General features: G+C 39.0%; 1 protein-coding gene across 7 annotated transcripts in view; it reads right to left on the reverse strand.

Annotated features, from left to right (window-relative positions):
- col11a1a (collagen, type XI, alpha 1a) overlaps nucleotides 1-22,551 on the reverse strand; it is a 149,113-nt gene that overhangs the window by 45,855 nt on the left and 80,707 nt on the right. For all 7 annotated transcript variants that reach the window (XM_034706183.1, XM_034706184.1, XM_034706188.1 and 4 more), the window contains 13 exons: nucleotides 21,050-21,103; nucleotides 20,195-20,302; nucleotides 20,049-20,102; nucleotides 18,438-18,491; nucleotides 16,954-16,998; nucleotides 16,747-16,800; nucleotides 16,476-16,520; nucleotides 14,115-14,168; nucleotides 13,471-13,524; nucleotides 6,719-6,772; nucleotides 6,226-6,333; nucleotides 3,091-3,180; nucleotides 1,192-1,245 (listed from right to left, as the gene is read on the reverse strand). In XM_034706183.1, the coding sequence (XP_034562074.1) occupies nucleotides 1,192-1,245; nucleotides 3,091-3,180; nucleotides 6,226-6,333; nucleotides 6,719-6,772; nucleotides 13,471-13,524; nucleotides 14,115-14,168; nucleotides 16,476-16,520; nucleotides 16,747-16,800; nucleotides 16,954-16,998; nucleotides 18,438-18,491; nucleotides 20,049-20,102; nucleotides 20,195-20,302; nucleotides 21,050-21,103 (828 nt within the window). The remainder of the gene's footprint in view (nucleotides 1-1,191; nucleotides 1,246-3,090; nucleotides 3,181-6,225; nucleotides 6,334-6,718; nucleotides 6,773-13,470; nucleotides 13,525-14,114; nucleotides 14,169-16,475; nucleotides 16,521-16,746; nucleotides 16,801-16,953; nucleotides 16,999-18,437; nucleotides 18,492-20,048; nucleotides 20,103-20,194; nucleotides 20,303-21,049; nucleotides 21,104-22,551) is intronic.

Here is a 22,551-nt window from a genome sequence, read left to right on the forward strand (position 1 = left end):
ATAAAAATCATCCCTTTACGAATCCAAGGGATGTGCATGTTAAGTCGGCTTAACGATTAAACGTTGTCACCCTCTCTAGTTGGCACCAGAGTTACTTCAGAAAATTAGTAATATTTTTCTAGTACTAAAATGTCGGTCAAATGTGTCTAAGTTGTAGCCTACCACTGGCCGGGCTGGAGCTCCAGTCAATGTCTGCTGCCGTAATGCTATAATGCCTTGCTACCCTGATGTAAACAGGCACAGATGGCATTTCGTATAGCACGGCGTGGTTTGTCAGTACTCTGATCTAGAAAATGGAGATTAAGTTGTATGTAGGCTATGTCTGGGTAAACAACCATATAACCACAAGACTGGAGCAATGAGTGACCAGTAGCTGTTCACCTGGAAGGAGGACTGAAGGCTGGTGGTGCTAGCTCTGCTAACTTTAGTCACAGAGTCTGTGATCCTGAGTTTAGCTGTGTCAAATAAATTGTGCTCAATGTTTTTGATGATGTGTTTTTTTTTAACTTTAGGCTAGTCGGTTGGTCGGAATTTGAATTTTACTTTAAATGACTGCCAAATGAGTCGCTTCAGAACCTCCCTCGTGATACCTTAGTCTCTTGCTTCACTCCTACCTTTCTGTCCTCTCATGTATGAACTCTTACATCAAGTTTAGATGGTTTTGTATTACCTTTCCAATTTATTTTGTATGTGGTCTGCAGGTTTCTACCACACAGACACACACACACACACACATTCAGTACGTGCATTTCTATTTTCTTTAAGTGACGGTTTTCTCATGTGAAAAAGTTAAATTAATAAATATCTGCAGTGCTGGATTTACACCCACCCAGGAGATCAGCAGTGTTTGTGAGAGTATGAACCTGTTAATATGCAGCACTGACCGTCTGAAAAAGAGCACCATGCTAACAAAACATAACCTGGGGCTATAACAGTTACAGCAAATATATAAATATTGACTTTCTTTTAAATATTTGAGAGTTTTAAAATAGAAAGTAGATATTTAGATGTTCTGGTGATTAACATTTTTTTAACTTTTCTCATCCAAATGGTGTAAAATACTCTCTAGTGCCTGGTACATGAAGCCAGTAACAGAAGTCAAATAAAACATTCTTAAAAACTCTAAACAGAGGGGAGAGAAACTCTGTGAGGTTAACTTTGTGAAGGTATCTCAGGTAAAGATGTACTTACAACAGGACCAGGAGGACCTTGGGGACCTTCTCCTCCCTTCAGACCTGCAGGACCCTGATGAAGATAAAAGATAAACACCATGACTTCTTGTACAAATCCAGTTAAGTACATTTGAAGTAGATTCACAAACAACAGTTTAGCATTGTGTGTATTAAATCTGTAAGGCAGAAGGAAAATAATGTGAAAACACAATGATAAGGAAAGGAAAACAAAGACAACTCTTATGCTGGGTTATAAACTGTGGAATAAAAATGGGTTTAAGACAGCATTTTAAAGTGTAAGGGCCAGCTGAAGATGAAGAGGCAACTTATTTCAGAGTTTAAGGGAAACAACATCCAGTTTGGTATCTTCTCTGTGCTGTGCTATGACGTTCATAAAAACCAGAAGCAGAGGCATGATGAAAATTATGGTTTAAAAAGGTCAGACAGACAGGATGGAGATAATAAAATTACTTAAAATCAATCCTCATAGGCACAATATCCGGTGAAGGGAGGCCAGTTGGAGGGAAATGTTCTATTATACAACCCCCTGAACCAACTGTAAGCATAAAAGTAAGGTATAAGGAACACCAATATGACTCAAGTCAAGAAACAGTCATGTATAACCCTTTCAAAATCACTGAATGATAAAAAGGACTTGACCTTAAATGCCTCTGTTGGATAAGGCTAGGTCAAACACTGAGTTTATCTACTTTGTAATCAATGTCAATTATTGCTCAGCGTAACTTTGAATCAGCCTCAAAATTCTATTTCAACACCTCCATCCTCTGTCTGTCCTTGGAAAACTGTTTGTCACTTCAGCCAGATTCATCCACGGTAGAAATATGTTTGAGAGCATTTAACCTCAGAGCAACACTCTAAGAAATATCTGTGTTATTGACATTTTCACCCTGTTTGACCACCAGCAGGAATCCAAGGCCAGAAATGAAGAAAGTTAGAGGCAGAAAATCCAGCACCAATGCTCTGAGACTTGTGCTACATCTAAAGGATCTCATTCCCTTTATGAATGTGCTCTTGTGGATGCTGCAGCTGGAGACTGCTGGAATTGATTTGCACACATATAGATACATAAAATGTAAGCACACATGACTCTGTGGGTGTGCACTGTTTTCATTTTGCACATGCAGCCCTGTGAGGGTCGATTTATACATGCAGCGCTGTTTATTATATGTTACATGTAGGTTTGCTTTCTTCTGTGTTTGTCAATGCCTGAAATGTGTGTGTGTGTGCATTTGTGTGTATTTGTGTGTGCAGCTCCCTAGTGGGCTACAAAAGAGCACATGGCAGTGTGGGTAATGAGTCTCTGCTGGCTCCGGCTGTGTGTTGGAGTAAATTACAACGACAGAAAACAATCTGCGGAGCTGCCGGCCTGCCTGCAGAGTCTCACTGACCTTGAGGATGCAGACAGCACAACACTTCCCCTCCCTGCAGCGTGTCCGCTTACAGACACCACGAACTAATCGGCAACATTTCTCACTTAATAATTTATTGAGTAAATAATGCATACAGAGGAAAACAAATAACCCCGCTGCCTCCTGAAAACTGCTGAAATATAAAAACACGTCATCAGGTCCTTGAGTTAAACTTCTCTCAAATGGATCCCTAACCAACAATTCCCTTGTTCTGTAATAGAGGCCCATGATGCATTGCAGTGGTTAAAACAGTGGTGTGGGTGGCGGCACATCGATGCAGAGGCACGCCTGTTCATTTGTAAGACGTCGCTTTGGATTTCCTCTGCAGCGGATTGATTGGTGGGAGTGAATTCAGGGCTGGTGTCTCTAATGAAGTGAATAGCAGCAGATAGATGCTGCTTCATTTGTTCTGGAGAAAAGTTCTGTCACTTTCTACTAACAGACACACGCAGAGGAAGACTATGATGAATGGGTGCAGGTGCTCTTACCGCCGCTCCAGGTAGACCTCGTTCTCCAGGGAAGCCTCTCAGTCCGGGGGGACCGTCTTTACCAGAGGGTCCTTGTGGTCCGGGGTCTCCCTGCAAACACAAACCATCATTTTAGTGTTATTGTTTTTTCAGTATGTGTTGCATCAATAGAACTTTGTGAGAATTAGGATGGGCTTTTTAAAAAATTATGCATTTTATTCAAGGGAGGTCTTCATTGGAATGCACAGTCTGGACACCATGATGGACACTTTGCTTAAAGTCAATAATGAGGGTGTAAAAGTCTGTAAAATGATGTTCCACTCGGATTTTCCTGACATAACGCATCAGAGCTTCAACGATCCAAAAGCAGAGTCATAAAGAAACACTGCTGCATTTCCTCTACAAAGCTAGCATCTGGAGGAAACAGGTGAATGAATATTGGCTTCATGCAGAATCAATTAGCTTCAGTTTACATCGACTGCATCCTGGGCCAAAGACAGTTTTGAAGTTAGTGAGGTAACTCCAGACTTAACTCCATGTTTTTAGTACTGTGAAAGTGGTTCACTTCTTCTTGAGTAAGATGACCATGGTAGCTTTGTTGAACCGCTGACCTGCTAGGTTCAGGATAACCAATCAGTTCACTTGATCACAGAGCTCTGTGAGCTGAACAAGAAAGGAGGAGGAAGGAAGAATGACAGATTTCTATTATGCTCTTCTGATATCTTCCCCCTACAAAAACTGATGAAACTGAAGCCCCATACTGCTCCAAACTTGATCTCCATATCTCTACATGTGACACTGTCAGGGCTGCAGCTGAGCGAAAACATTGGAAACTGTCATAGACGCCACAAGAATACAATTACGTGCCCAATTAATTACAGGGAGCCAGCAGGGGTCATTACAGTCCGATCCATCATGCTCTAATGATGTGTGACGACCCCACCACCAGGACACGGGGTGACTCTGACTCTGTGTGTTGGAGGGGAGATGTGTCCTGGTGGAAAGGTCATCAGCTGGATGAGTTGCACCTGGGTACTGTGCGCCCTGCCTCATGACCCCCTGGTCCCACTCTCTCTGGCACTATGGCTCTTCACTGGTTTGGAGACTCCATTGACCATGGCAGGCCAGACAATGACCAGTTCTCTCTGCTTTGTTTTAAATAAAGTCTGGCATGCACTCGCACACACTCTCTACATCACTGATGACATCTTATGTTGATTTTCAAAAAAAAAAATTGTGACAAAAATGATCATTTTGCTAACTAGTGTGTCTTCTGTTTTTTTAATGGATGATGTATGCCTAAAGCTGCCCATATCGGTGTCCAAAAATAAAAATAAAAATAACTTGGATCTTCACTATTTGAGACTTTCTTTGTATTTTTTTAACCTAAAAGTGTGTTATCCACACTAATTCTGCTGTTACTCTGAAGAGTTGAAATGAAGCTGCTTTCAGTTTAGCAATGCAGAGCTAAATATCACATTTAAAAGCTGCACTGCTCTCAAACTGGAAAAATGGTCGCCCTACTTAAAGACGCTTCACCTCCTCCTCCTCCTCCTCTGAGCCCTCTGGTGACACGTCTGCAGGTATCTTTCTGCATTCATGTTTTGTAAGTTAAATCTCAGTAAGAGAGAGCTCTAATGCAGATTGAAGAGCATCTGACATGTACATATAGAAGATACTAATGGCCCCACACATCCCACCAGGATCGGGAGTGTACTTGTTTTGTAGCCGACATCCATCTTAATGGGCCATTAGCTGCAATTAGCTTGAAGCTTGTATGTTTCTGTGGATTCATTAGCACTGACACCACACAGTCAATACATAATTCTCAGCTCTAATCAAATCATATAACCACCCAAAACATGAGATACAAACATTTTAGTCCTGTAAGTTTGACGTTTGTGAGGAAGGGACATAAAAACATACTAATGTACTTTTTAAAAGGCCAAAAGAAAAATCTGATATGAGTTAATAAAAGCAAAAGCATGAGTACAGATCTTTTGTGGGGGGCTAAGACAAATAGCGGTCACTTAAAGGAAGGACAATAAAAAATGTGCAGCTGTTTGTATGCTCTCAATTCTACATAAACCTCACCTGAGACATGTTACAACCTATAGATTTGCTTTTATTATCTATGAGTCTAATATAAATAGTACAAATCATCGCAGGGTAGCTTCATTCTACCACCAAATCTGTAAAACAAGAGCATAGGCTGCAGAAAAAGTTACTACTGGCTTGTCCTTTTTCTTCAGTATTGGCAGCCTGACTTTATCTGCAAACAGGGGGAGCACAGAGGAGTGGGCTTGAGAGGCATAAGAGGATTTGGACTCTGCTGCCAAGACCTCCACAAAGTGTCCCTGCATACTGATGAACAGGTCTGAGCGGGGGAGAGTGGGGCTTGTGAGTGGCGGAGGGTCTGGGGCTAGTGGACGGACTTGATTAAACTGTCTGTTTGGGGAAGAAGGGGAGAAAATGAAAACAGGAGACATGGTTTGGGGAAGGGGGGGATGAGAGGGTGTTGAGGTGGAGGATAGGGAGCAGGGCATGCTGAGTGGTCCTTGGAGCTGGGGGGTTGTTTTGGAGCGGCTCATACTTCTACAAAATGGCTGGTGTCTGCTCCTAATGGGAGCTGGATTGCCATCCAGGGGGTAAGAGGAGGGAATTCAGCTCCCCAAGTCTCACTCACTGTATCTTGTAAAACTCTGAGAGTGATGCTGGGACTTCTGTGTTTCTCTGTGAATTTATTGCTATAGATTTTTCTGCTTTCTCACAGTTTTTATTCAAGCCATCCAGGAGTCTATTGAGCTTTGCATGCCCTCTAGAAATAAACTGCTTGTGAATGCAGCTGGCTCAAAGTGCAAAATCAAATCATGTACGGTAATTGCAACTGCATGAGTTCCATTTGCACCTTTTTTTTACTGCTGATCTCTCTATAAACCTCCAAGCCTTCCTCTCCCCAGTGTTACTCACTCAGATCTAATGTGGCCCATGAGACCGTCTCACTAAATGTTGTACAAATTATGTGTATCTCCTACCCAGCACAGAAGATAATGTGCTACTCTAGAGGAAAATTGACCAGTTAGTAAAGTGGAACATCTTTGGCACTTCAAACGCCTTCCTCCCCTTTGGTTTCAGGACAGTAAACTGGACGCATACCTTTGCTCCCTCTTTGCCAGCTCCGCCTGGAAGACCTTGCTCTCCGGGTGGACCAGGGGGTCCAGGGTGACCTCTCTCACCAACAGGACCAGTCTCTCCAGTTGGTCCCTAAGATTTCATCACATAAACTGGATATTAATTGGTGTTCATCACAGCAAAGATGCAGTATGGTAAATGCAGTATTAGAGATATTAGACTACAGATATAAGGTTTATGAAAAATGAACCTCCTGCAGGGGAATCTTCCAGAACATTGTTGGGATGGTCATATGAAACTATGACAACTGACTTGTTTTTCTCCTACATACATTTAAAGTCCTTTTGTCAGCCTGAAAGTCCATTTCACTTGATTACAAAGAGTTATTTCTTGTGAACTCTTTTTCAACAGGAAGCCTTAATTGAAGACAATGCCCTCAAGGAATCACATTACACTTCACAAAATATAAATCTGTAATAATTAGTTTAATGAGTTATTTAATAAAGCATTATCTTACCTGGGGCCCAACTACACCTCCTGGACCTGGTGGACCAGTTTTTCCTTGGAAACCCTGAAAACAGATAGCAAAGTAATTTTTAGAGGGTGACCAACAACAACAGATTATTTTTTAAACTCAAAGAGAGAAGGAACAAAAAGGGAATCTATGAGAGATATGTCCTTGGTGTTTCCTTGATGCAGGGGTGATTAACAGTAAAACAAGAGTCCTTCATAGTGCTGGTGGATTGATGTCTGTAAACAAACACTTTAATTGAATATACTCTATATAAAAAAGGAAACATAGGGATAACAAAATAAAATATAATAAATGAATAAAAACATTCAAAATTTAATAAATGACTCCAGTGGCAGAAGACATGGAACAGGCATCAGGATTAGTATCCTGGGTATGATCTTGTTTTTGCCCTTTGTGTTGTTATACTCTTGTTTTTGGTATTGGTGTCCTGGCTGTGATTTTGATTTAGCAGTGTCCTGGTTTGATCTTGTTTTTTGCGTTGGTGTCTTGGTCATTATCTTGTTTTTTTTTTAGTAGTATCCTGGTTAGATGTTTTTTTTGGCTACCTGAAGTTCTTGGAATTTGTACATTTATCTCATAAGCAGACAGGCAGATGTTTTCACATGATCTAACAAATGTATGATGCTCTGAATCTGGGGAAGCTAATCTGAAAGCTATCACATTAGTCATTGCTTCATGTGCCAATGGTGTTATCATCCCCACAGGTTTGAAATTTGCATGAAGCTTTATTAGTATAAATCTTTCTTTTCTGATGTAGAGAAAAATCAACTTTTCTATTTACTTATTAAAACTGCAAAATATGATGACAATTCTCTTTGTTCCCTGGTTTTAGGAGCTATTTGGATACAAAAATAACAACAAAATAGAGACAGAAACCATCCTTTAAGAGTTGAAACACATGTTCTCTGGAGGAGTTCAGACCAATTAGTTGTGGTAAACTTTTTGCATAAGTTTACATCCTCAGTGTGTAGTTGATTTGCATTTCAGTTTTCCCTATGGACATGCTTAAGCAGATTCAAACTGCAGAACGGGACAGGCTTAAAACATCTGAAGCACTGAGTTCGACTCTGCAGCATAAATCAGATGAACTTCAGTCTGCAAGGAGAGAAACAATCCAATTTGCATAGGCTTAGATCCTCCTCCAATTACTCTTTGCTCCCAAAATATTAACTGATTGTGAGGCTTAGAAGACAGTTATAGAGCTCATTTAAATAGAAGTCTACTTTATGTGAGGCATGTAAACATATAGAAAAGACAATAAGCCTTTAAACAGGGATCGATTAGCATAAAGGGCAAAAAGATGACTTTCATATAACTTATTTAATTTGTAACTTTTTTTGTAACCAACAATCAAACTATTTTTTCTTGGACTGTCCTCCAAAGCTGAGGACTTGAATCACCAGTGGAAAAGACCCTTACTGCACCAGTAGTTCTCTTTTCGGGTGAGTTATTCAGGAGCAACACCAGGGTGGGGTGTAAACTTTACTGAGTCCTAAAAAGATGCTTCAAGGGTTGTCCTGTTTTTTTTTTCAGCAAAAGCAACCTTCTGACTAATATGGATGAAAACAATGTTAAAAGCAATAGTATAAAAACGTGTGTTCCTCTGGTATACTCTGTTACTTAAAACATGTCAGAAAGAGCTGAAAGATGACATGACTCAGAGGCTGCAAGCTGAGCTGCCTCTGTCACAAGCTTAACTTGTATCTAGGTGTTGATTCCTTCAGCATTCATGAGGGTTATGCTGGGAGCCAAAATAAAACTCAGACAGAGTATCTAAAAAAAGGCAACTGAATGAAGCATTTATCATTAAAAATCTGTTTCTCTGACACTACTACTCATAGGCTGCAAAATTAGCTGCCGTGCACTGAAGCCCAGCTTCCATTAGTGTTTACTATTCAAGAGGTTGTACCAGGAGCTGAAATACAAAAGTCTCTCTCTACAAAAAACAATTGTATCAGTGGTTAAAAGTGATAAAACCCCTGATTAAAGCAGATCAATGTTAACTACTTTTTCTGTGACATTGGGTGCAGGTCAAAAGGACTGAGAGGTGAGTTTTCAACTTGTTTAAAGCTTTGGATTCATTAAACATTCATGATGTTTTATAAATCTAATGGTACCGATGTCAAAAAAACCAACTGAATCAAAGTGATTAAATGTTAAAATCAGTGTTTCTCTGATGCTATCCAGTGGCTGCAAGCTGAGCTGCTGCTAACTACAGCTCATTGTGTTTTCAGATTAGGACTACTTAAATGTGCCACGAGCTAAATTACTCACCAAGTTCTTTCTGAAACAGACAGAACCAGAGAATGAGCTGTTATACAAACTGAGGAAAGTAGTTCCACGTTAAAATGTGATATCTACATGGAAAACCTGCCATCTCACATGAAGGACTGCGCCACTGTATAGCAAAATTGTATTGAGAATGTCTTGAAGATTCATTTCTGTCTCTCGTCTATTTTTGTAATTTTTTTATTTTATTTTTTAATTATTATTTTTTGTTTTTCTATTGATTTTAATCGTTATTTTGGAACTACCTATTGTCTGTATTTTGTCTGTAATATTAACTCTTCTCATACAGTAGGCCTCCTTCTCTTCCTTTATGTCCTTTGTATAAGTCTATTTTCTGTCTATGTGTTTAAATTTGAAAAGCAAAATAAAATATCCAAAAAATTAATTAAAAAAAAAAAGTGATATCTCCACATAATCTTCAGAAGGGATTTTGGGGCTGTGAGCTGAGCTGCCGTTACATTAAGCCTACTTGCTTCTCTGATAATGGAAGACCCAGATGCCCAGGAGCTAAAATCCTTTATCCAGCTTTGTGATGTTGTTAAAAAGTGACACTGGTGTTGTTTGAAACACAATAAATACCTTCTGGAAATGTTTTAAAATCGGGTCAACAAGCAGCTCTCATGGAAAACTACAAAGAGTATGCATTAAAGTGGAATCATGATATTTATGTGGGCCAATGTAGAAGTTTTGTGACTAGAAAAGAACAAAACGATCGACATGACAGTCATATTTGTTTCAACCGATAGAAATCATGAGCGCGGCTCAGGCCTAAAGTTTGCAGCCAAAGTCAGGAAAATCTCATCCTGGCACACCATATAATACCAGGCCAATTGATTAGTATGTGTTGTGATTTGTTTTATGCATTTTTCAATAGAAACCCCCAGGCAATGCTTCGGCCCTGACTCTGAGACACCCTGTCTAGAATCTTTATTTGCACTTCCAGGAATGTGACTCATGTATTCTGGTCTGAGCATCTTTTTATAGCTGTGATCTATTCTCATATTGGATGCTTGTGGAGCCTGTTCATCAGCTCATAAATCTACAGCCATAAACACCTTAATGAAGACTCTATCGCTGTCCCTCAAAAACACAGTGAGGGCAGGGAAGCACTCTTGTGTGGTGTGTTACGTTATCTACAGGAACGAGGCAGGCGGGGAGGAGAGCTTTAACGATACAGGCGATGATCTGTCAAGCTTTTAGTGGAATTTATTGCCCTCTGAGCCTCGTCAAACCAACGTGCACCGATGCATACCAAGTACACAGGGATCGAAGTCAAGAGCTGAGGATTGCAAAGATGTGATCAAGCCAAACTTAGTTTTTTTTAATTGTCAGATAAATCTTTTGTCCCTTGAGACAAAATGCCCATGCATCACTGCTTCAATACATCTCCTGTGCAGATTTAGTGAAGACATTTCTCATTAGGCTCATAACAAAAAAAAAGACACAAGACAAACCATCGTTCCATGCTGCTGCAACCGATTTTATGTGTGCAGGAGGTTCAGTTGTACCTCAGTTGTTATTGCTTGATATTTTTTAAGCAGGCAACACAAGGACACCTTACTGCAGGGGGAAAATTTAAGCATCCCTCCTGTAGGTATTTGCAGAAGAAGGGATGGATCTGCATTAACCCGGTGTCCATCGCAATGAGATAGGAGTCTGAGCCGTCTTGATTTATTCAGACAGAACGCAGCATTTTGTGTTTTATTTATCCGTGTGTGTGTGTGTGTGTGTGTGTGTGTGTGTGTGTGTGTGAGAGAGAGAGAGAGAGAGAGAGAGAGAGAGAGAGAGAGAGAGAGAGAGAGAGAGATGGAGGGTGGTGTGTGTGTAAATTCAGACAAGCAGATAGGCACGAACATCATGCGCAGGAGCTTTGTCTTCCGATTTTTTTCTTTAAGAGAAATGTCTGCCCTCTTGGCATCCGGCTGAGATGTTGTACCACTGATTGTAATCCGCTGCATAAAGAGCAGCAGAGATAAGATGAGGAGGAGAAGAGGAGGATAAGGAGGATGAGGAGGAAAAGTAAAGGCGGGGGAAAGATTCAATTGTCGTGCAGCTCACCGATAGGGAACATTAGATTTGTCCTGTAATCAAGAGGCAGTTCAAGGGAGACCAATAAACGCCCCGCTTTCAATAATATTTGATTTGGAATGATAACAACCACCACTCAGAGCTGTTAATCATTGAACCACTAATATCCCCTTCTTTTTTTTCTTTTTCATTGCCCAAATTAATATTTTTTTATGTGCACATTATTTCAAAACTTAAACATTTTGGTGGTTTTGTATGTTAGAGTGACCTCTCTATGTCTTTCGGTCATGTTGAGCGAGCTGTTTAAAGATTCCTACCTCACCCCCATGCATACCCCATGCATGCGCTCTGATTGGTCAAAACCCTATGATGACAGTAACTAATTCTGAAAGAGTGACGCCAGGGACAGCCTGATCAAACTCATCAAATCAAATCAATCTGAGGAGAAAGGAATCCGGCACATTTGGAATCCCTTCATGCTGAGACAAGACCACTCCACATCTTAGGACTCAATTTCAAATTACCACCCACTCACGATACATCATCCTTACTTGTGTTTATGTGTGAAACAGAAAAACTAAGCTAGGAGTAAGAGCTTAAAAGTAAGTAAGTAAGTAAGTAAATTTTATTTAGTATAGCACCTTTCATAGAATAAAATCACAAAGTGCTTGACAGAAAAAATATTCAATTTAAAATGAAATCATAATAAAAATTAAATCATTAAACATTAAACATTAAAAGAAACAGACAATAGCATAATTATAACATTAGTCTATACAAGGTGAATCAAAGGCCTGTTTAAATAAATGTGTCTTTAAGAGACAGCTGAGCGAATATTTACAGGAAGAATGTTCCACAATGTTGGTGCCACCACTTCAAAAGCACAGTCACCTTTTTGTCCTTAGATGAGCTCGAGGGACAACCAGCAAGCCCTGGTCTGAAGACCTGAGTGACCTACTGGTGAGGTAGGGGTGGAGCAGGTCGGCGATATATACAGGAGCCTGACCATGCAGAGCTCTATACACAAAAACAAGAACCTTAAAATGAATCCTAAATTTAACTGGAAGCCAATGTAGGGAAGATAGAATCGGAGTGATGTGGGTTGTCCGGCTAGACTTGGTCAACAGCCTTGCAGCAGCGTTCTGGACTAATTGAAGATGATGGAGGGTTGATAAAAGGTCTTGTTAGTAACTTGAATTTAAAAAGCATGGATCGAATGGATGACAAACCATTAAGGCAAAACCTGTCTTCTAAGAGTTAGCAAAGTATCAAAGTATGGACCATTAAAATGCTCAAGTCCAGGCAAACTGTATAAATGTGTGTTTTCCATGTCTCTTTTCCAGCTTCAGAAAGCCAATATCTGAAAGTAGTTGGCAACATGTTTTGCAAGCGCTGTATATTTGTATATATTTGTTGTTTGTATGAAATGTATACTGACATGTGTGTGTCTGCATATTCTCATTTTTTTGCATCTTCATTCTTTTTTCTAGAATATGAAATAAGCTCTTATACCTTTATCATTTTATTGAAAAAGTTGAATTAGTCTTTAATGATTTAAAGTCTCCTCATAGCTTGTGGAGGAAAGTTTACATAAATACCTCATCTCAAATCATACACTGAATAAGTCAAAACATGACTTTCCTGCTCTGTAAAGATACTGAGTTGAACTTCTCTGTATGTCACAGATTCTTGAGTCAGGGTTGTGAGAATCTGGTCCTAATTTTGATTTCTGTGTTTTAGAGCATTGGTTCCCAAACTTTTCAGCCGGCGACCCCCAAAATATAGGTACCAAAGACCTGCGACCCCCCTCAAAGTGATTAAATGTTGTTTCATACTTCATGAGCAGGTCTGCAGAAAATGAACTACCTACATGCACACCTGGCTGTATTTCCTGTGGTCCTGTGAATTAACTTGCTGCTACTGATGCTTCTATTAATTCATTTTTAACTTACCCTAACCTTAGGGGTCATTAGGCAACAAAGAAAGACAGAAAACTAATGAAACATTTTGAATTTCGCAAGATTTTATGTGAAATGTAACTATTTTTGTCAATATTTTTTAGAATAATGGGTAAAAAGGCAACTTCAGATCATTTAAAGAAGAAAAACAATTCTGGAAGACATCTTGCCTAAATTAGTGTATTGCGACCCCCCAGGGGGTCCCTACCCACACTTTGGGAACCACTGTTAATAGAGCACATGTCTTGATGTTGTCAAGATAATAACTAAACTGTGTTTCATGTCTGGGCTCTGTTTTCTGGAGAAGTTCAAATGAAAGAGGGAAGTAAATATGTCAAGAGAGAGGAATTGATGGACTCATAGTGATGTTTGAGAAAGTAAACCCAGAAGAAGAAGAAGAAGAAGAAGAAAAGAAATACAATCTGTGAAAAGTGCTCATTCAGCATCTTTAAAACTCACTGTCTCTCCGCGCTGACCAGGGTGTCCGGGCAGTCCATCCTTTCCTGGAGGTCCCTGTGAGGGAAAAATAAAGACACACACACACACTCAGTAGGTGATATAGTACAGGTATAATCTTGCCTGTGACCCTCCCACATGAGTTGACTTTATTGTTGTAGCATTGTGCAAACAGTCTGCAGGCTCAATTACAGAACAGTAATAACTTTCAGACAGGTGACGGTGTATTCAGACTACAGAGGTGCTAATGAAAATATAACAGGTTGTATGCTTCTGGTGAAAAGAGCAGCATCTGTGTCTGAGGGCAGAAAGCCAGCGATGAATCTGAGCTGAATCAATAGGTGGAAATTACCACTTGTCTCCCGCCTGGACTAAAGAGAGAGAAAATGGGTTCTGCTTCAATAACAGTTAGACTAATGATCCCTGCACAGAATTAGGGATATTTCTATGTATTACTGCACCCCATGAATTCCTCAGATTGAATCAATTCTGACTTATAATGTTTGCAAACTGGCCTAATTTGCTATCGAGACACCAGAAGGAAGAAGAGAAGAGTGTAGTCACAGGAGCTCTGCAGACCAAACAACATTACTGTAGGTTTTATTGCACATTAAGATGTCAAGAGTCCAGGGAGGAGAAACACTTACAGGAGGGCCCTTTGGTCCAGAGAAGCCCACTGGTCCCTGAGGTCCTTGAGGCCCCTGCAGAAGACAAACAAATAGAGTTTACGGGAGATGCAGAGAGAGGAGAACGGATCGCTGCATGAGCGAAAAACAAAACATGAAAACAGAAAAAAACTGGTATAAAGGTAAATATTTGGAGGATATCAAGTGTACATATGACTGCTTTAAGAGCAGCTTAAACAAGCAAAATACTGTTAAATATATCTATGCAACACTTTTCTTTAAACAGGGGTGCCCACAGTGTGCTTCAATAAAGAAAAGTAAGAATTAAATCCCCAAAAATATCAACCTGAAAGATCTTCAATAATGAATCAGATGAGATTGGAAAATCTTATAGTTATCACAGATGAGGGAATATTACTATAACTTTATCATAAAAGTTTCTACAGTTATTCATCTCACAGTCGTACTGAAGTTTGTTTCAAAGAAATGAGCTGATACAACAATAATGTATTTGTTCAGAGTTCCTGCTTACAATAATACTGAGTCAATGAAGGGATTTAAGGAGATTAAATTTAATTCACACATCAAATATCAAAGGGATGGATTTAATCTTCTGCTTTCTAATGTATGTGTGTTTTTAAAGCTGACTGATCATTCATCTTTAAATCATATTCATGACTCAGAGTAGTCTTCACCTCACCGCCTCTGTGTTATATTGGATTAAGACTTCTTTTTCTGCTGGATTTTATACATTTTAAACATCAACTGCAGGAGCTGTGGAGCAATACAGCTCATTATGAGTGAGACTTTTACAACTTTAGTGAGAACTATGAATAAATGTTACTGTTTTATCAAGCAATACAGAGTATGATACTATAAGACTGTGCAGATAATGTAGAAAGCAGGTCCGACATAGTCTCACAGAAGGAAGGCTGTTTTCTCCATGCTTCTTTATCAGAGTTAGCTCTAATACAGTCACTCTCTCCTCCTCTAGTGTGATAGTAAACTGAGTTTAATGTCTTTGCTGATTTGCACAGAAAACTCAGACTGCACTAAAACAAAGTTAAAAAATGTCACATAATCTAAAAGTGGTTATTAAATAAGGAGGCTCTGCTGGGAGGCTTTCATTGGGAAGAGATTGCAGAGATTGTCAACTTTACGCCCCTGAGGACAAACTCAGTTAAATAAAGTGTATGAATCAGGATTTGGGCAACCGTCTTCATTTTTTTTGGATGAACAGATTAAACACTGCAGAAAGAGGATGTGATTTATCAAATTTCTGAAAATCAATGGAAAATAAAGTATTCTTTTTAAAGATGGCAGCTGGTCTACAGGGCAGCAGGCTGACTTTTTCCGCATATGCTGCCGGGCTCATTTATGTTCCCTCTAGGTTTCAAGTGATGTAATCGTCACAGCCCTCATACAGTGTTGCAGATGATGTCTGTGAGGCCATGAAATACTCCATGACATATAGACAGGAACTTCTTTTTCTTTTTTTTTATGTCTGACATTGTGTTATGTGTTTTGTACAGTGTGTACGGTTTTAACTATTGACTTCACTGCTTAAAACTGCCCCCACAATCTGTGGTACTACAACATTTAGTCTATATACGCAAGTTTGCAGAAAACATGCAGAAATACGGATGAAATAAATGCCAAAAAGGCTCCGTCTGTATCCGTGTGCATATCTAACGTAGAGCATAAATGAGCCTCAAACCTGTTAATACAGGAAATGAAGTTAATTTGGTAAAAACAGATAACTCCAGTTTTATATTTCTATCAAAAAACATACTTCTTTTTTATATAGATTCCTAATAAAGTTACATTTTCAAGACATCTCTGATTAGTAAAGTCATTTTGACTTAGTCAAAGCCACCCAACCTCAGTTGATTGATCATACCAAAAGCTAGTATTAGAAAAAATATGTTTTTTTGAAACATTTTAAAACATTTTCAAAGTGAGTGAACTTTTTTTGCAAATGAACTCTTCAAATATTTTCACTCTATATCTGTTACTCCTTCATGATTTCAAATGAAATATTAGGGATTTTCTAGGTTTGTCTTACAGATGATGAACTTGAGAGCAACTCCATATAGACACAATTCAACAATGTGCTGCTTTTACAACAGAAGGATTGAGTCTTTGAAAAGGACAGACTTTGAGCTTTAAATTGAGGTTTCTCACAAACAAAGCAGATCATGTTAACCTCAGTTACTGGGTTCAATGCAAAGACCAATTTAACCACTGAACCACAGCTGCTTAGATGTCTAAGATCCCAACCCTGTTGTTGAAAGATGTTGTTTGGCTTAAATAAAACTGTAAATGTAAAGCTACAGCGCTTGTTTTTCTCCTGTATCCAGCCTCAGTGTGTTTTGGACTTACTCTCTCGCCGGGTGGGCCTGGAGGACCGTCATTTCCTGATGTTCCCTGTAACAAGAAAACCATCAGCAGTTAAGTTTTATATCTGATCTTGCAGATTTAACAGACATCACAAAAGGAACAGCACAAGACTGCACAGTTACAAAACAAGTCATGATTTGTGTTATTTCAGTTTATTATAAGCACTATGAAGTCATGATTGATGGAGAAGGAAGTATCAAACTTAAGTCAGTGTCAGAGTTGTGTTTTGCAGTGATTTATCTGATCTGTGTACCTTTGGACCTGGTTTTCCTGTTGGACCCCTGGCACCTCGACCTCCACGAGGACCCTGCAAAGAGACAAAACTTAAACAGTCAAACCAGGAGTATTGTAAAACAAAGTCCAGTTAAAACAGACCAAGTAAGAGACATCATTTCCATAACTTCTACAAACTGTTGTGAATTACTCTGAATCAGAAAAACATGGAGTGAAATAAACGTACTGTAGGCCCTCTCTGTCCTCTGGGACCAGATTTTCCTGCGATGCCCTGTTAGAGAAACCAAAAAATAAATACAAAATCAGACACTCACAAGAACTTCCTGAGTCATTTTTCACAGTACCTCCTCTTCTGATGAACACAACAAAGAGTGAAGTGAAGAGTCCCTCATTTATAGTAGAGTTCAACTTATTTAAGGGATGTACACATATGAGTGAATATGATATTTTATCCCCAGAACACAGAAGTCAATGCCTTGAGTGATTTGGAAACAGTGCCATCATGTAGTTTGTCCTTCCAGCAGAGGTCGCTCAGACTGCAGAGCCTACAGTCCCCTCTGCACTGTCTGCAGCAAAACATGGCAGAACATCCCCTGAACTGGTTTAAAATGTATGAAGGTGTTATACATTTTACAATAGGATAATTTATTTAAGAAAATAGCCTTCTGAGCCCCTGTGCAGAGTCACATTCTGCTAAAAAATCTTGATATGACAGGTTTATTTTAATTCCAGATTATAGCAAATCACTATCAGCCAGCCTCTGCTTTAGAAGTAGATAGAAAAAAACTGCATCAGTCCAGCAAACATGCATTCATTATAATAATAAACCAATCTTTAGTGAGCTTTATAAGTTTTTCCTGATCTGTGTTGCACAAAATATCACTTGAAATTTCTGAATGGAATGTAGAAGCATAAAATATGTTTTCAAATATCACCACTCATATCTTCATAAATGACAGATTCTATCTTTTTATCTCTTCATCATCCTTTACCATCTAATTAATGCTGCAAAATGTAAGTACTGAGCACAAATTATGTGCCTATAAGTTATAAGTAAATATCAAAAGGTACTTATTTGATGTGCTAATGAGCACAATAGTTATACTTACTGAAAGTCAATGTTTTAATGAATGGCATTTTGCAAGCTTCTTATTGGATATAAGCCATAGCATGGAGAACATTTCCTTTAAACTGCCTTTGATTTCCTGAAAGTATGTTAAATAAAGATAGAGGTAAAGAGCCTCAAAGAGTCCTGTGAATGATTCTGATCAATGAGGGAAATGTTAATATCTTACATCTCTCTACGTTTCAGATCATAAAAAAAGAAAATGTTTCCATCTACATAAATGAGCCAAAACCTCCACGATGAACTTTTCTCTTATCTTCTCACTTATTATTTCACTTTCTTTTTATTTTGGTTCAGCGTAAAAACGGGGAGAGTTTCTCAATGAGAACACGTCTTTTGTTCTTTCTCCAACATTGATTTTGCTGTCGTTATTTTTCATGCCAACTCGCCGTACAGACGCCTCGATGATAGGAATCAATTTTCTTTTGTGTGGGGATATGATGGCGTGTTGATTTTCATACACAAACAGTATGTGGATACAGGTGTGTGTGTGTGTGTGTGTGTGTGTGTGTGTGTGTGTGTGTGTGTGTGTGTGTGTGTGTGTGTGTGTGTGTGTGTGTGTGTGTGTGTGTGTGTTGTCTCACCCTGGCTCCTTTCTCTCCATTGGCTCCAGGGAATCCAGGGAAACCACTTGAGCCCTGTCAGGAGGAGAGGGAGAGACCATGAGAGGAAGAAGACGGGGACTGTGAGGGTCAGGAAGTTCATGATATTTATCTGCATTGTTTTTGAAATCACCTGGAGTTATATGATTAAGTTTGGAGTTACACAGAGTATGTAGGCACACAAGCACACAGACACATGTGTGCTTAAGTCACTTTGGAGTTATATGATTAAGTTTGGAGTTACACAGAGTATGTAGGCACACAAGCACACAGACACATGTGTGCTTAAGTCACTTTGAGGTATTCTAAACAGACATAAATTCATTCCCTTGCAGCGCTGTCATGATACCAGAATCTCACAATCTCACAATATGAATACCAGTTTGGTTCCCACAGCAACACAAAACAACTCCTGGGCACTATAACTGGTGAATTTTGTTATACTTGATGTCCAACCTGCACACAGTTGCTGGTAAAGGAAAAAGTATCTAAACACAGACCATAATTTGTTTTCTTTGTTTTTGCTCACTCTCTTTATGTCATTTGAACACATTGCTCACTGTCTCTCTTTCTATCTCTCATCCACAGCAGCTTTGGGTTAAAGATATGATTGTAGATCTGTTTTCCTTTCATAAGCTTTGGTGCTTTTTGATACCAATAAATGTAATAGTAACAGAGATTGCATTATTTTAAAGTCCATGATATTGGAAAGTATTGAGTATTGATAATTTTGTCCTTGACCTAATCTTAACCCTTACCATTACCTACCTAAACCTAGTCTTTGATCTGGACTGACCCACTAACCCAAATGTCAGAGTTTTATTATTGTGGACAACACTTTGGTTTCCAATTAAGTGGGTTTTGTGTCCCTGAAAGTGACTTAGGTCAAACACACACACACAAACACACAAATACATCCAGAAAAGCAAATATCACAGAGCACAAAACCCTGAAAACACAACACAGGATGACATTTCTGGTTTTCTTCCAGTCAAACTCTGTAAACAGAGAATTTAAAACCAGCTTACCCATTCTGCAGCACCTCATCAAGCGTAGCGTTTGGGACATTCAATAAAAGTAATCAATAACACACCCTGACTTCCTCTAAACACTACTGTAATGCAAAGAAATGTCCAATAAGCCATTAAAAAGTAGTGCAGTAGTTTCTTAGCTGCCAAACTTTTATTTACTTGACCACTTAAAGTTCTTTAAGTTTCAGCTTGGAGACATTTTACCATTTTGATTTAAGACATTTATTTTGTTAACTGTTCCTTTTTAAAATGAGTCTTTATCAGTGCTGTGTGTAAAACATGTTTTGCATAAATGATCAGCAGCATATCTGTCTCCTCCCCGAAACACAGGTAATATTTATCTGCTTTGACTGTCACACATCGATGAACCTGCACAGAGAGGGTTTATCTCACAAGCTGAGTGTTCTCAATGTGAATCATTTCTAATCATTCTTTCTTTACATGAAACAAAAAACAATTCACAGGTTTTATTCCCTGAGAGGCGGGATAACAGGGCGGTGCAGATAGAGTCAGACAATAAAACAAAACATCTCATATTGTGCTGAATGTGATTTTAACTCACCTTAGGTCCTTGTCTTCCAGGATAACCTGGCAATCCTGGAACACCTAGTTTACCCTGAGAGACAGGAAACACACCAGCTGTCAGACCAGAGACACAACAACATGAGCATTACTTAAAAAATGGCTGGGTATGGTCTTTATTGTTACCTTTTCTCCTGCATGACCGATAGGACCGAGCTCTCCGTTAGGACCAGCTCTGCCTTTGGGACCCTCAGGACCGTCCTCTCCTCTGGGTCCGAGCATTCCACCCTCACCCTGATAACACAGAGAACACTCAGATTATATGAGGCACAAATATGAAAGCCAAGTTCTGATGGAAAAAAAATAGGTAATTTAAAGTTGAAGATTAAAAAAACCCATGTGTGTCATTATGATGAAAAAAAGGTCATAATTATGATTAACAAGGGAATGATAATGCAAAAATAAATCATAAGACTGAGAAAGTAAGCCAAAAAAGTAATAAAATAAGTCAAAATTATGAATAAAAGTACAAGTGTGGAATAAGAGTTAAACTATTGGACAAAAGATACAGTTATTCATTCTTCTGTCATATCTAAGAAGGGCAATCAAACAAGAAAGCTTCTACTTCTACTAATGTTGTGTAAAAATATCTAACCACTGACTTTAAATCTCACAATGTGGTCTTTTACTTTGAAATGAATACTTGCGTTATCATAATCTTACTCAAAAATGTAACCCACTTATACATCATTTTGACTTATTATTTCATAATGTTTTTGTAATCAAATTTACTGCAATTTTTACCTCATAATAATGAATCCCTTTCTCATTATTATGATTATTTTAAGTCTTAGTAAACCAGATTTTTTTTTCAGAATGAATGAGAATGATAATTCTTATAATTCTGACTTTATTCCCCCCAAAAATATATTTTTTAAATAAGGTTTATTTTTTATTTTTTGGCAGACATGGGCTTCCATATAAATAAGACTGGACATGTGCGTGTAGAGCAGATGATGTTATTTCAGAGATGCTCCTCACCCGGTCTCCTTTGATTCCCATATCTCCCTTGAAACCTGGGAAACCATCCTCGCCCTGAAATGAGACGAAAATGAGTTAAAGCATTTGACAGTAAATGTTTGGTTATTTTATTATGCCGCTGTTTGAGGCATTTGTTTGTTTTCCACTAAGATACTTTATTGCACAGGAGATCTTATTATGTATCCAGACATTTTGTTTTCATTAAATATATCTGTAATATTCTGTTGTTCACTGTGTGATCACAGGATTGATGCTGCCCTCCGCTGGCCAAACAGAGGAACAGCAGCAAGTAACATATTGTGCATATGTTCTACATTCAACACCTATACCAACTGACTTTTCTAAACTAAATTAAAAGTACAGTTCTGTGAGTTTTGTTAGTGGACAGAACATTTTTCTGGCTCCAGTAAAAAAGGAGCAAGTGGTTCCTGTGTTTACGTCAGCCAGACCGCTGTCTCTCTCCTCTCACTCTTTCTCTTTCTAGTCTGTCACCTGTCCGTGTTCTCAGCCCACTCTGATGCATTATGCAGCACTGAGCATGTCTGTTGGCAGCATCACCAAGACCCCCCACACACTGATACACACACACACACCTGAGGTAAAGCACATCCTTTATTCATAACAAACCCTTACTCCTCAAGGTTTGCCTTTTGAATCTCTCTTAATAAATAATTCAATAAAAAACTGTTATGAATATCTGTCATTACAGAGAGAACAACAGCCCTCAGTCACATCATGGAGTTCATTCAGTTTATTTACCCTATCGATCTTAAATAAATAACGTGCATACTTAAGCAGCTCAGTTGACATTCTACACGGGAGCAGTCAAACACATCTGAAGTGCTGGGGTTGCTCTGCTCTGTTCTTTGAAACTAAAAGCCTGCAGCCTGACAGAGCCACACTCAACAGCTGATTGAGGGTCATTCAGAGAAAGTTTCACTGATGATGGCTATCGACTGACCTCCGCACGCTGCTTTCAGGCTTTCACTCTTAGAAGAGAGAAACAAAGAGCGGAGGGGCAGGTAGACAGCAGCAGGTACAGACTGAGCATCTGTGACAGGAATATTTTCACAAGCTGCTCCAAAACTTCACAGTGCTGCAGAACTTTTGACCGACACGCTGACATATCCCTGACGGAAATAAATCCCACTGATTTTATCTTGATTTGAGCCAGCTGATAAAATTAGATTAGATGTACTTTATTGTCTCCTCTAGGGGAACCTGCCTCAGGTAAAACTTACAGTTCTGTGCAACTTGATGTAACATGAAAACAGAACTCAAGACTGGCAACCATAGACAACAAACAAGTAGAGCATAACAATAAACAGAAATAGAAAAGACTCTTGCATAAAGTGGAAACTGTATGAAATACTGAGGGCCAGAAAGCTAAAAGAAAACAGATTAAACACAACTAGAATACTGTGCACTGGACCAGTAGATTAAATATTTAATCTATCACAGTAAATAGACCAACGTGTGATTATTATGGTTCTGTGGATTTC

This window comes from Notolabrus celidotus, chromosome 17 (genome assembly GCF_009762535.1).
Source record: "Notolabrus celidotus isolate fNotCel1 chromosome 17, fNotCel1.pri, whole genome shotgun sequence".
Classification (NCBI taxonomy): domain Eukaryota; kingdom Metazoa; phylum Chordata; class Actinopteri; order Labriformes; family Labridae; genus Notolabrus; species Notolabrus celidotus.